This window comes from Cryptomeria japonica, chromosome 3 (genome assembly GCF_030272615.1).
Source record: "Cryptomeria japonica chromosome 3, Sugi_1.0, whole genome shotgun sequence".
NCBI classification, from domain to species: domain Eukaryota; kingdom Viridiplantae; phylum Streptophyta; class Pinopsida; order Cupressales; family Cupressaceae; genus Cryptomeria; species Cryptomeria japonica.
The window spans coordinates 1,005,058,819-1,005,074,585 of NC_081407.1; the positions used below are offsets into that span (position 1 = coordinate 1,005,058,819).

The window sequence follows — 15,767 nt, forward strand, 5'->3', positions numbered from 1 at the left end:
GGATACATTCCAATCATATAGCGGAGGCCATGGAAGTTTTGGAAATTCTCAAAGTTGCTAGACAATTAAAAAATAATAAAGTTTGGATTGAAGGGGACTCATTAAATATTATTAGATGTCTCAAAAGATTGGCCAAGCCCTCTTGGAATATTAAGAATATTATTCTTAATTCCCTTAAGATTATTGATGACTTTGAGGAGTGTATTATAACTCATATTTTTAGAGAAGCCAACATGTGTGCGGACTTCTTTGCTAACTTTGGAGTTAGCTCCATTGCCTCTTTTTTGTGGCAAAATGAAGGATCATTACCTTTTGAGGTGAAGGGGCACTTATTTTTTGATCGAATTAATGGTATCAATTCCTCCTTATCTAATAGTGATTACACCTAACGAGAACAGGAATGGAAATTATTATACCAATAGGGGGAAGCTTCTAGGTGGGATGATTTGGCTCCTTTCGCACGCTTTTTGTGTTGATTTCTTTGCCGAGTCTCTTAATGTTCATTTCCCCTATTTTCACTATCAAGGCTTTCAGTTTGTGATTGTGATTGATATATTTGGGTTGGTCATCACCATGGGAGGCAATATCAACATGATTGAACCCCCGAGTTGCCAGGCTTGGAAGAAGGAAAAAAAATCCGGAGGAGACTATAGAAGGGAGGAGTGTCTAGTTTCATGGAGAAGCTGCATGGTAAGAAGGATCATGCCTCCAAAGCCTTTGTCAAGGGATGGTCTAAGAAGAAAATCACCCTGTTCGGCCAAACTATCAAATTGGACGAGGAGTCAATTGCAAAGATGATGGGTATGTCCATGGAAGGCATGAAGTTCTTTAAGGATCGAAAACTATCTGACAGTGCCGTGAAGATCTTCCCTAAATCTGATGTGGAGAGGAATAATCTGGTAAATTTAAACAAATCTTACTTTACCCCTTTTCAAATTAAACTTTTTTGGAGGAAAATGCTTAGAGCAATTATGGAGTATGTCACTATCGATGGTAGGTTTACAAAAATCTACAGCTATCATTTTGTCCTTTTAAACCATTTTCGCCATGGCATTAAGATTTTTGTCCCTTATTATCTCGCCTGTTCTTTGAATGATAATGTGGCAGATTTCATTAAAAATCCTAAAGCTAGCCCTCTTGCCCATCAAGGTCTTATCCTCCTGATTTAAGAGTATTGTAAGGTTAGGGCTAAGCAAATTCAAAATGACTTTGGTGATGATAAGGAGTATGAACCAAGTGATGACCCTGGGGAGTTTGACTCTGAGGAGGAGGAGAATGCCAGTTCACCTCTGTGATGTCCCCTTTTTAGCGCAACATGATATGGGGTGTCGTTAGCCTATTCTGACATGGTCCCGAAGGCTAACAAGGACATTGGTGGGATCCTGAGGTGTTTTGGCCTAGGTGTTTTCAGTTTCAGGCCAATCGGTGCTGCTCTGACAAGGTTTCTAGACACTTACTATTTATAGTAAGTTAGTCCCCAAGCAGTGACTTGAAATTTTTAGTGTTTCCCTGGTTGGCATAATTATCAGTAAAAATGTTTGAAGGCGACAATGATTTAAAGAGATTATCAACAATGTTTTAATATTTAACGATAAAGTGTAAATATTTAACTTTATCGTTATATTATAAGGTTGGGAATATAAAGTAATGTTTAAAATATTAAAAGTTCCCTTTAATGTGTACATTGTGGGAAATAATATTTTATTCTAAAATGTATTATCCCACATTTAGGAAATGAAGTGTTTTGCATCCAGGAAGAAGATATAAATGGAGGTTGAGAGCTCTCTTTTGGGGTATGCTGGGATGAGATTAATGTTATGCTGTTGGATTTCGTAGAGATCTGATTATTGGGCTTGGAGGACGGAATCCCTCTTTGCTAGCATTCTCTTCACTGTTGAAAGACACAGTCAGGAGGATTAATGGTGTTTTCATTCAGGAAACACATTGGGCTTCATCTGGTGCTCTCGCATGAAGTTTTTACAGGGGTTTGAAAGTGCAGATTTGAAGATAGTGATTTTGCTACAGTACCGCGTGAATAGTGTTTTTGCTACAGTACCGAGTGAATAGTGTTTTTGCTACAGTGCCGTGTGAATAGTGTTTTGCTACAGTGTCACGTGAATAGTGTTTTGCTACAGTGCTGCGTGAATAGTAAAAATGCTATAGTGCCGTGAATAGTGCAGCTACAGTGTGTGAACAGTGTTTCAGCAGGTTCTATACTTGTGGAGTTCAGGTTTGAATTTGTTTATTATCATATAGTCTGTAATGCTCTTCAGATCTGATTTGTATGCTTGAAGTTGGAATTAAATAAATACCATCAACATTAATCTTCTTGTTTTTGGTATTTGATATGTCTGGTTGTGTTTATATTGAATAAACTTTGAAAGCTTTACAATAATATATCAGCTTATCCAATTTATCCTATTGCAAATCAAGAACCAAAAAATCCAGTAGTCAGCTTGCAAGCCAACTGTTTGACAAAATTACACTAAGTAAACAGGACATAAATTTAGTGCCGAATAGGGGGTGTCCATTTCAACCTCCTAGGTCGGGGGCTAATTCCATGGCCCATATGTCTGATCCTTAGGAGGAGGGTAAGTCATCTCCGCATGAGTATGAAGCCCAAGATTCTGAGCCGATGGATTTAGACTCAGAGGATTTACAGGACAAGCCAAAATCCATGATTGACATATTGGGCACTACTAGGAGCTCTTCGATTGATCTTTACCGTTTCAACAGGTGGACTTTCCATGAAATTAAGACTCCACACTTAAAATTAAGAGCCACAAATGCCAAAATTGAAGAGGGTGAACTTAAGTAGCATAAAGATAGACATATGGTGAATAATAAGAGGGCGACCTAGGATACAAAAGATTATGCTACTTGGACTGTGGGGGAAAAAAGTATGATGTTAGAGATTTTAAAGAAGAATGGTGAGGCAGTTGAATTTTTAAGAGCATATATGATTAGAAGAACAATGAGATCAGCCAGAAGATGATGCAAATTGAGGAAGGTATGAAGAAAATTATGGAGAATAGTGCTGCTATGATGAAAGTTTATGCGGTCAATATGAACGCTCTAGTTTCTAGGTTGGAGAGAATTCATAATGAGAAGAATATTATGGATCTGGAAAATGAAGTCGAGGCCTCGAGCTTGAAGATGACTCCTCGCACTACTAGGAGAACTAGACATAACACTAAACTGGTGGAAGTGTCTCTTCCATAAGACCTGTTGGACCTTAAGGAAGCTGCCAAGGCTATGCTGCTGCTTGAGAAGGAGGCCTCCCAGGCCTTAGACATTTTTAAGTAGGTGGTTTATGTTTGCTGTTATTGCCAGCATCTCGCTGGCCTTTTGCTGGTCTTTCTGTGGCTGTTGGGTTGTATTGCTTATGGTTTGTAGCCAATTTTGTTTCTTAGACCTAGGTTCTTTTATGATAGTATAATGCTTTATCTTTAACTCTTTGATGTAAGGGGTTTCAGGTCCTCTCAAAACCCGTTTTTGCTTAATCTAAAACAATAGTGTAATTACATTTGAATCGGAATATTCAGTTGACTTCATGCAAGGATGAGACTAAGACTTAAGGAAGATTATGTGATTATGAACTTGTATTGCGGTACATGGACTTTTGTTCTCTCACTTCACCTTATTCGTGTTGTTTCTCTTTGCATTTTCTAACATCTAATAGATTGGTAATATTTATAAATACTTTGGTAGGTTGCCGATGTGTCAAGAGAAACATAAACTCAAAATATATTACTTTTAGCGAACCAATTGAAACGTGTAAAGTCAATGTTAGTCAAATAATTTTTTCAAATTGTAGGTGTGTAAAATAAATGTATTAAATACCTATAAATATAAAAACGCGACAATATATTTTACAAATTTATATTTATTTGAATTTTGATTTTTCCTTTACAAATTGATTTATTAAATTTGAATTTAGAAAAATGAAATAAAATTCAACACACGTCTCTAAATAAAATCGAAACATGCAAATTTCCTAATTATGGATTTGTTGGGTAAAGACAAATTGAAGTCACTAAGAGAATCTAAATACTTAATATGAGGCCCTCTTTTGAAGACCCTAGAAGACAACGTAGAAACTAGAATCTAAATACCTAATATTTCCCACAAAAAAAACAAGCAAATGTTGACATGGCTGAATCAAGGCCCTACAAATTAGGTCGCAGCAGTCAAATACGTTATCTCGGATAAGCCCCCCCGAATGAATGATTACACCAATAAACAGATTCTAGAACCCTCTTCCACTAAAACCCTCGATCTCTGAAATAAATTCATTCATTCTAGAGGTTTAGCCCCAAATTGTTTGTAGGTTTTCAATTTCATAGGGTGGGTAATTTGCTCCAGAAAAGAGCTCCTGCATAGCATCCTGTGAACAAATTTGGTTTCCAAGCACCTTTTTTTTTTAAGGTTAAGGACCTCTTACCCAGAGGTCGCTTGGCTAAATTTGTAGCGTTTTTATTTCAGACAGAATATTTATTCTTTTGTAGTTTGAGAACAGTGACACTAGTCAGAGATGTTGGCCTCTGCTTCTAGTGTTGCTTCTTCTTCACCTTCCATTCGTCTTGCAACTCTTAGTCGACCGGGAATTTCTAAAACATCTCAAAGGCGTGGCTTTTGCGTGGCCTCTGTATCCAAAAACGGGTTTAGAAGTGGCACTTCAACTGGTTGCAATCGATTTAGCCTGGGTTTTGCTAGAACTTCGTTGTCAAGAAGACTCATAGCTGGCAACGTTAGATGCGAGGCGACCGTAGTAGAAAATGAAACACTTCATACTCCCGTTGAGAAGCATGAATATCAAGCTGAGGTAACTTAGTATCGTATCGGAGGAAAGAGTTTTTGAACAGAATACTATTTAATGTAACAAGTTTTGCATAAAATTGAATACTTTGATTAATGGTGTAAACCGTTATTTGCTTAAAATTGGACTGCAGGTCAGTAGGCTGCTGGATTTGATTGTTCACAGTTTGTACAGCCACAAAGAAGTTTTCCTTCGGGAACTTGTCAGGTTAGTATTGGTATTTTGAATATTGAGCATGATGAAATTTCATTTCAGATGGACAATGAAGTATTTTTATTTTTTTACGTAAATCTTGGGTGAGGTTACTGGTCACATTCAATGGGTATGTGGGATAAGCTTTGAAGGAATCCTTAATATTTGTAGACCAGTGCGACACTAGAATATATTTAAATTTGTATTATTACACTAAAGCTTTTAACACATATTGTTGGAAGCTATGTAAATCTGAAATACAACGGAAACGGCAAAGTGATTGAAAACATTGGTGGATGAGGTTACGGATAAGAGACAGTTTAATCTCACATTCATATTCTTTACATTTTTCTAATTTTTTTTTTTTTTTGTTGTAATTAAACCTAAAAGTCCACCAAAATTATGATTATGGGCATATTTATGTCTGAGGTTGACTATTCTAACCCTAAATATTACAAATATTATGTTTTTATATAATATATCTATATAGAATGAATAAATCACTTCATTTTAACTTTCATCAATCAATTCTGTTAAATAAGAGATACCTCTTACCTAAATTTTCACCCCCTACTTCTACTTGCCTGCACTTATAAGTTGATGAATGCCTCTAATTTAACACGTAAATGTGTACATCCACAATGCCTTAAGGTCATCCTAGTCTAACAACGAAAAATGAAATGATAAAATTACTCAGAATTGAAATTTAATCTCATGTGGAAAAGTCCAGGATGTCATATTCTTAATCTGGTCAATCTCTCCAATTATCATTATAGGGATCATCAGTGGCCACTTTATTTTTTTTAAATATATTAGAAAAGAAATGAATTTTTTAATACAGTTGTGGAAGGTGAGTCTAATGTGGGAGGCCTTTGGAATCCTAGGAGGACAGGGCTAAGTTGAACTACATTTCAAAGGATCATCAATAATTTAGGGAAGATAAAGTTTTGCCAAAATCTGCTAGTTCATTTTGTAAAACAAAACAAAATTCCCTTCCACAATTGCCATTCACATTGCAGATGGTTTGCAGGCATATAAAACACGAAAGAGTGTTAATCTGTTGCATTCTCGCAATATACATAGGTTGGAAGAAGGAAAATTGAGTCCCAATGTTCAAGATGAGCGAGTTCAAGTCCTAGTAACTAAGAGATTTAGCATCCTTGCAGGGAATGGAAAATTAACTCATGCAAGCTAGCCATTGCTTGTCTTGACTCTTATTGGTGGACTGCTTTGTTATATTTAAAATGCTATTTATTAAATGTCTAGCTATCAAGTTGTTTCTGCCTTACGAGATTTGTTTTTCAGGGTAATAGCTAAACTAGCGCTTTTTGTTAATGAAATTGGCTGTAGATGCAATGATACTTTGAAGCATTGGGTGCTTTTGTACAGGGGGAATATAATTTTTAATGTTATAATATAAACAAGAAACTTCCTTTATATGATAAATAACTCAATGTTTAAGAAGACAGCTTCCAGAAAAATTGTTTACAGAAAAATTAAAAGAACATTTGAACCACAGAGTGTGGCTTGGCATCAGAGTGGTGATTATTAAACATATTAGAACTTGTTCGATAGATAATCCAGATTACAATGAAGAGTAGAGATCGTTAATTCCAATGATAAATATAAAGCTAAATCAGATTACTTTATAACTCATGACTGAGAAATACAGGCCCAATCTTTAATTTCCTCTGCCTCCTTTGACAACACAGTGGTTTTCACTGTCTCTGGTTTTCCGAATTCTGAGTAGTTGCCAAGGAAAACACCATCATCATTAATGGGAATAATACGGTTGAGGACCCAGCTTGTGGTAGCTTCATCAGGGATGTTAGCACTTAATCTTGAAGTCCTCATGCACCAAAATCTTTTTGAGAATGTTGAGAGAGGCTGCACTGTGAAGGCAGAAGGTTCTCTGGAGGTGGTAGTTTGGGACTGCTCTGCCATAAGGAGAATATCTGGACAAATATTATTGCTGCATTCGAAACCTTGCAACCATCAGACAGTAAATAATATAACAAAGTCAAGATGCAGTGCAGTGACTTTAAAACCAAAAGTGAAAGCTGGTTAAATGTGTCTGCCCGCGTGTTGGACTGCATGGCTTCATGAAATCCACAATGATAAAAGGAAACAGGAGGAAAGCGTTTGTGGGAATGGTGTACATGCCAAGGCTCAATCCTTCTTAATAACAGAAATTCAAGATCACCCAATCTTTAACTGGGGTCGGAGATTGAAAAGAATGCAAAACCATTTTTTCTGTGAGCAAAGAAATTATCTCCCATTCATTTGGGAGGCAACTGATTTTACGAGAATTGATCAATGCTATCAATTGCGAGTTGATCCACAACATGATTGCATTCTCTATATCAATGCCCAAGTGAATATTCTTGGCTGCAATGCCCAAGTTTGAAATTGTACTAATGACCAATTGAAGTTTTCTCAAAGCTTTGATCTAACATGCTCACCGCTTCTAGAATATTCTGTGATCTCCAACCTTTGATGGAGTTATTTCCAAACCTTGAATAACTATTATATAGTCTTCTTCCACTACCAGTTTTTCTACAACTTAAGGTGATAGTCATCTTGAGACCACCTAGAATCACTAAAGCATCCACTTCATTGTTCAGTTTGGCTCCAAGATAAAAGGATTGCTCGAGTCGGATGCTTTGATGAGACAACCAGAGGGGGAGTGAATGAAAGCACTTGCACCAACTTGAGTTGGATTAGTTTTGGCTGCTTCAACAAAGTTCAGTTTTAATAAGCCTGCCTTAGGTGGTTTTCAATAGACAGCTTTCCACATCACCCGCCTTTGTTCCTGTTATTGCCCATTTTCTTTGAACAACCAATCAAAACCTCTTTAGCAGACTCCATTGGTTTCCGTTATATAACAGCAAGACAGTAAACACCTTTTCAAGTTTCAACGTAGAAGTGGTCCTAGTAATTGCCACATCAACCACAAATCCGACAATTAACAACATAAACGAATGTGCTTATTTTCCTCATTTATCTTGGCATATACTGATAACAGCTGACTGGTAAGGGTATCAAACATTCAAATCAGAGTTACAAGACTCTCTGAGTCTAGGCAAGACTCGTAGAGTCTAGAGGCGGGTCGCCCTCCTCAAGGCCTAGAGCCTCTGGACTCGGCCTTGGCCGAGTCTGGTCGAGTTTTGGCAGACTCGCTGAGTTTGTCAAACTTGGTAAACTCGCTGAGTTCCGTGGGTCGGACTCTGCTGCCCAGTGAAAACAAAAAAAGTTAAAAAAAAATAAAATGCCATAGTTTTAAATGAAATAAAAGGTTTATATGTTTTCTTCCACACCCTAAAAAGTCATTTTTGTTGTTTGCAAGCACAAGGAGGAGAGAAAAAGAGAGTTTTGAGCAAAAAATAGAGGCATTGAAGAGCAGACCAATAGATAGATTGAAGAGGAGATAAGGATTGTTGATTGTTTGTGCAAGTTTGTAGCTTGCATTCAAGCATTTGAATGTTTTAAGAAGGATTTGGAAGAGGTTTTCAAGCAAATTTATAGAGGTAAGTACCATTTTTTTGTTATTTTTTTGATTTTCTTACTTTCATATTTCCATTTTTTTGTACATTTGTTTTGTTTTTGTTATATTTTATATTGATGGAAAAAATATGAAAGTTGAAACCCTAGTTTTGTTTTTTCTTTCTATTATTTATTTTTAGGTTTTAATTTATTTAGAATAAGAGACATTATGTTGATTGTTTTCATTTATAATATATTGCAGCATAATGTCTCAGCCTACCGGTAGTGGAAGTGGTGCCCCAGTTAGACAGGATAAGTCTTGCAAACATGACATCCATGGATCAAAAAAAGGAGAAGTAACATGTATTTATTGCAAAACAAAATATAATGGGGGAGGTATTAACCGGTTGAAATATCACATTGCACAAATAGAATGCCATGATGCAAACCCATGCAAAAAAGCACCCCTTGGGGCTATTGATGAGACATGGACCAGCTAGGACTCGAACCTAGGACCTTCCATACGTTGTTGGAGTGCTCTACCACTGAGCTATTGGCCCCTCTTGGACCAGTCCATCGTTGATCTGGGTGTGGCTTATTTCCAACACCAACACCCCCCTTTAAGCCACACCTCTCGTGTGCTTGGGGCTCCTAGCTTGGACCTGGCTCTGATACCATGATGAGACATGGACCAGCTAGGACTCGAACCTAGGACCTTCCATACGCTGCTGGAGTGCTCTACCATTGAGTTACTGGCCCCTCTTGGACCAGTCCATCGTCGATCCGAGTGTGGCTTACTTCCAACACCAACAGCTATACGTGAAGTGCAAGCTCAATAGAGGAATTTAAAGAGAAAAAAGAATTAAAAAGGAAGCAAATGGAAGAAATGGCAGCCATTGGTGGAGAGGCTTCTTCAAATCCTCGACCTCCATTTCTTGGATCTGGAAGTAGTGGTCTGTGGTAGTGAGTGTGAGCATTGGGCCTCGAATTACAGAGTCGAGCGATCACTGATATTGGCTCCTCTGAGCTTTAGACTTCTAGCCTCTAGGCTCTAGCTTTTATGTTGATATATGTTTTGAATTTTTGATGACATGGATTTCATATTCCATGTATATTGTTGACATTTGACACTATCTATATTTCTAATGTGTTATTTAGTTTAGCTTATTTCCTTCAGCGCAAGCCTAAAATTTGCATTTATACTTATGTGATCAATGTAAACTTGTGTATGTGCTTCTATTTGATTAGATTATTGTGTCTTTAATGTTAATTTATTAAAAAATGCATGAAAGAAGTTTAAAATCGTTAAAAATCTTTGAATTTCTTGGGTTTTTCAAATTGCCGAGTCTGGGTGCCGAGGCCGAGTCTGAGTCCAAAATCAGCTTGCCGAGTCCGAGGCTGTTAAGTTTAGATCAGATTAGATAAAGAAAATAATCACACGCAATTACACAATATATATCCTGGGAAAACCTTCCTCTTGAAGGTGAAAAACCCAACAATGAAATGTCTTTTATTATCTCAATGATGCTAAGAGACTTTACAAAGATTTTGCTTCACCCATGAAGCTATACAAAATATGTGAATGGCAACAAACCACTATAGAGAATATACGATCTGTTTATACACTCGATCTTCTTTGGTTAATTCTCAAGCTGCTGCTGTACATAGTCTTCTATTTGTTGTAGATGACCTTGATGGAGATACACAATTCTCATGATCTACTGGAGTATGATTCGCTGAGGAGGAAATGTAAGTCTGCTAAAGATTCGATCTGCTTGTTATCCGTAATTGCCAAGGGAGATGAAGTGCTTCAATATATATACTCCATTATGTTAAGGTCAAGCAACACGACTTATACCAAGAGTCGGCTTTTCATCAACCAACACGCCACTTTTAATAGACCCGACTTTTCACAAAAGATGGCGGGATTATATATATCAGTTATATTTTATTTAAAACCGTTACAATATAAAAGTTGGCAATATATTGACTTTGATTAAATGTGTAAGCCGAAAAGGTCCTTGACACATTTGATGGTAAGGTCGGCTCTGAGAATCTAACCGACGCTATCCATCAACACTACCTCTTAGCTAGGGAGGAATCCTTCTCAATATCTGAGTCACATAGTGACATCCACCATGGCTATTCCCAGAGGGTGAATAAGCACAAGTGCTAAGTCATGAAACCTTTCACATGACATCCACCATACCTACTCGCAGAGGGTGGAACAAGGACTGGAACCTCAAACTTCTCTCACAGAGAAGAATGCACAACAAGGGCTAATACTTCAAACTCCTCTCATATAAGATTGCATAACAAGGGCTAATACCTCAAACTTCTCTCACAGAGAAGAATGCTCAACAAGGGCTGATACCTCAAACTTCTCTCACAAAGAAGAATACATGACAAGGGCTTGCACCTCAAACTTCTCTCACAGAGAAGAATGCATTATAGTACATATCAAGTAATCACTAATGCTGAGACTCCCTCTCAGCAAGGGCTTCATTTTCCACAATTCCAAGCTTGTCTTGAAAATGCACAAATTTTACTTTCGCAAGAGGCTTGGTGAAAATGTCAATCGTCTGTTCCTCAGTACAAATGTATCTCAACTGAACAACATTCCTTTGTACCATATCTTTGATATAGTGGTATTGAATCTCTACATGCTTTGTTCTGTCATGAAATATTGGATTGACTGAAAGCTTCACACAACTTTGGTTATCACAATATATGGTAGTAGGCTCCAATGTTTGTCCAAACAATCCTGCAAGGAGCTTTTGAAGCCACACTGCTTCGCGAGTTGCCACACATGCTGCAATGTATTCTACCTCTACAGTGCTTAGAGCTATTGAAGACTGCTTCTTGCTACACTAGGAAATCATAGCAGATCCCAAGCTAAAACAGCAACCAGAGGTACTCTTCCGATCAGTAACACTCCATGCTCAATCAGAATCTGAATATCTTTCAAGAATCAGGTCCACACTAGAAGAGTATTTCAAGCCATATCCAATTGTGCCACACAAGTATCTCAAGATATGCTTGACTGCAACTAGATGTATCTGTCTAGGTTCACTCATGAACTGGCTAAGTGCACTAACTGCATAACAAATATCTGGTCTAGTGTTAACTAGATACATCAAGGACCCAATCAATTGCCTGTACATAGTAGGGTCCACAAGATCTGAACTAGTTGCAGCTTCCCTTAATTTCTTCAAGTTAGTTTTCATTGGTGTGGACATAGATTGTAAATCTGTCATTCCAAATCTCTTCAAGATATCGATGGTGTATTTTCCTTGACTTAGGATAATCCCATTGGGCCTCTGCCAAACTTCCAACCCTAGAAAGAAGTGCATGAGTCCTAATTCCTTCATCTCTAATTCGGAAGTCAACTCCTTACATTTATCAATGAGATGATCTTCTTTGGTAACAAATAGGTCATCAACATAAAGTACCAAGATCAACATATCACCATTGAATACCTTGAAGTAAAGGTTTGGATCAGCATCATTCTTGTAGAAACCCAAACCCACTAAGTATCTGTCAATTCTTTAGTACCAAGCCCGAGGAGCCTGTTTAAGACCATATAGGGCTTTCTTCAATTTACACACATGAGACTCTTTCCCATGAATCACAAACCCCTCAGGTTGCTCGATGTAGACTTCTTCTTCAATACACCACTGAGAAAGGCAGTCTTCACATCCATCTGATGCAACTTCCATCCCTTAGCTGCTGCAATGGCAATGATGGTTCTAATGGAAGTATAGCGAGTAACAGGAGCAAATTTTTCTTCGTAGTCTATTCCCTCTTGTTGAGAGTGTAGCGTCCTAAAATTGCGACACTTGCAATTTCGACTGCATTTCGGTCTTCACGATGGCGACGCAACACGGAACCTGAATGGAGACCCCGAAACTTGTCCACGACACCAAAAACTGCATTTTCAAGCACCCTGGCCTGAACCTCCTTTGCACCCTGCTGTCCCGGGAGGTGGGACCAGAGCGCCCAGCGCCCTGGTCCTTCAGGACCAGGGCGCCCAGCGCCTTGGTCCCTGGCCCTATTTTGGGCCCGGTCTCCTATGGGACTTCGGGTCTTTTTGTTTGCAAATTGGAAATAATATTTCCTGGTCGGCCTAAGGTCGGAAAAATCAGTCTTTTAACCCTAATTGGCAGCGCCCTGGTCCTGAAGGACCATGGCGCCCAGCGCCTTGGTCCCTGGCCCTATTTTGGGCCCGGTCTCCTATGGGACTTCGGGTCTTTTTGTTTGCAAATTGGAAATAATATTTCCTGGTCGGCCTAAGGTCGGAAAAATCAGTCTTTTAACCCTAATTGGCAAGTATATAAACTACATTTTCCTCTCCCATTTAGGTAAGAGGGTCATATGTGTACAAGCGTGGAAACTATACTCAAGCATTCAAGCATTCAAGCATTCCTTCAAGCAATTGATCATTTCAAGTCTCCATTCAAGGCTAAGGGTTGCATTCAAGACAAGGATTCAACCATTGAAGAGGAGATCACTTACAACATACTACTACAACATACAACATACAACATCTATACCTTCGCACATAAGGATACAAACATCCTTACAACAAGGTATTAGTACTTGTTTTACATTACAGACATTTACATTTACAGCATTGCTCATTTCTTGGTTAATTCCAAAACCGGGGTTTGACCTAAAGGCAAACCCCTAATCCCTAACCCCCCAATCGTCTTCGCTTTTTTGTGTGTAGGTTGCAGGTACGCGGCTGAAATTGAAGATCTGGAATCCTTGTGCAGAGACGAACAGATCCCCCTTCGTTTCGCAGATTTTTCGGAGGACCGTGGCGCTCGGGCGCCATCGTCCCGGCAACTTTCGCTCAAATTTGCAGGACAGCGCCGTATCGACATTTTACTGCTAATTCCAGGTCCGCAGCTTCATACTGTATTCTTATCTTAGTTTATAAGCGAATCTTTCTCACTTTCTATGCATTCCTAGCTTAATTCTTCTATGCACATTCTTTACAAAAGAGGGTAGCCTTGCTGTCATAACCCTTGAAACTCATTTAGCATCCAATCTTGCATTGCGTGGGATTGGATCTTGTGGGTTTCAACCCCTCTTTTGAATGTAAAGTCTCCCAAGTGAAAACCATCAACCCTAGCGACCTCCCTTCTCTCTCCTTGGAGTTGGAAGAGGGGAGAGCAACTAGGGTTCGATCGCGATTTTCCGCTTTACAAAGAGAAGCCACGAGCCACAAATCTAGCCTTGTACTTTTCAATGCTGCCATCGGCTGCATGTTTTATCTTGTACAACCGCTTGGAAGATACAACAGACTTCCCTTTTGGTCTAGGCACAATATCCCACACATTGTTCTTAATAATGGATTGATACTCCTCATCCATTGCATCTTTCCAAACTTGTTGTTTTGCGGCTTCCTCTACACTAGAAGGTTCAGACTCAATAAGATTACACATTAATGCAACATAACCAAAAAATCTTTGTGGTCTTTGGCTTTCTCTGAATGTGCCTCTATGAGTGGCAAATTGTTCTGCTTCTTGCATAATGTTTCGCGCCCAAAGAGGTCTCTTTCGAGACACAACGATATCTCTAGGCCCATCAGTGAGATCCAAAGGTTCAATTGGGTCATTACTCATATCAGGTTCTGTAGTCTCCCTCTGAATCTTAGGAGCATGATCAACATACATGTCTTGAGGGGTCTCATCATCTATCTCCATGCATGAGCCCTTTGATTTCCTGAATGCAAATCTTCCTCAAATGTGACATCCTTGCTAACTTCCTTTTTGCTTCTGACCAGGGATTTAAATATGGTAGGATTTGGAGGTTTCACTATAGCCCACAAATATTCTTCTCTTGCCAGAAGGCTCTAACTTGGTTCTCTTGTCCTTGAGAATATGAACATACACAGGACGACCAAATATTCTCAGGTGGCTGATATCGGGCTTGATACTTGAAAAGGCTTCTTTAGGAGTCATATTTTGTAATATCCGATGAGGACATCTATTTTGAACATACACTGCTGTTCTAGAGGCTTCTGCCCATATAAAAATCTGAAGGTCTTGATCATGAATCATAGCTTTTGCAGCTTCAACAATAGATCTGTTCTTCGTTTCAGCAACCCCATTTTGTTGAGGGTTGTAAGGAACACAAAACTCCCTCTTGATCCTTGCCTCAATACAGAAATCACGAAAGCTACCCGAGGTGTACTCATCTCCCTTATCAGACCTTAAAATTTTTATTTTCTTTCCAGATAAATTTTCTACAAGAGCTTTAAACTCTTTAAACCTACCTAGGACTTCATCAGACTCTTTAGACCTTAAGAAATAAATCCAAGTCTTCCTATAGTAGTCATCTATAAAAATTACATAATACAAACATCCACTTAGGGATGGAATTGACATTGGACCACATAAATATGAATGTACAAGCTCTAGTATTTCTTTAGACCTACTTTCACTGCTATGAAAAGGACTTTTAATATTTTTGCCAATAGCACAACCTTTACAAGTACCATCATTTACATGAATAAGTTTAGGAATACCTTTTACCATCTTCTACTGGAAGAGCCCTGAAGTGAAAATGTCCAAGTCTTCTATGCCAGAGTTCGTTGGAACTAGAAGGATCATGAATAAGAGCTTGAATAGGGAGAGTGGAGAGTTTATATAAACTCTCATGTTGATTTCTGATCACATGAGCAATCTTGATGCTGGAGTTCTTAGGCCAAGCAAGAACTCTTCCTTCAGAAAATGCAATTGATAGCCCTTATCCTCCAAGGCTGAAATAGACACAAGGTTTCTCTTGATCCCTGGCACGAACAATACATCACTTAGGTGTAGAGAAACTCTAGATTCAAGGTTTAGAGATGTAGCACCAACTCCTCTTACAACATAGCGTGCATCATCCCCAATAATAACTTGGAGATGTGACTCTTTCTCTACTAGATCAGAAAGGTGCTCTCGATAACCGGTGATATGTCGAGAGGCTCCACTATCAATTAACCATGTATCGCTGTTCGTAGGAACATTGCTTGATAATGCTGATATGAAAAGAAAACCATTGGAGTTATCTTCAACCTCCTTCTGAGATGAGACTTCATTGATTTTTGCTCCTTGATGATTAGGTCTTGTCAAACAATCCTTTGCAAAGTGACCAAACTTGTCACCCTTAAAACACTGAATGCGAGAGAGATCTTTCTTCCTCTTCCTAGAATCAGGTGCAAAATCTGATTTGAAATCTCTATTCTTTTTGAACTTGCCCTTCTTCCAATACTTACGTTTCT

At 38.5% G+C, this 15,767-nt stretch overlaps 1 protein-coding gene across 1 annotated transcript in view; it reads left to right on the plus strand.

Moving 5' to 3' along the window:
* Positions 1 to 4,187: 4,187 nt before the first annotated feature.
* The window catches only part of LOC131048478 (heat shock protein 90-5, chloroplastic), a 33,539-nt gene continuing 21,959 nt past the window's right edge, over positions 4,188 to 15,767 (plus strand). Inside the window, exons 1-2 of the mRNA XM_057982435.2 lie at positions 4,188 to 4,825; positions 4,953 to 5,026. Coding sequence (XP_057838418.1) covers positions 4,535 to 4,825; positions 4,953 to 5,026 — 365 coding nt within the window. The 5' untranslated portion in view covers positions 4,188 to 4,534. The remainder of the gene's footprint in view (positions 4,826 to 4,952; positions 5,027 to 15,767) is intronic.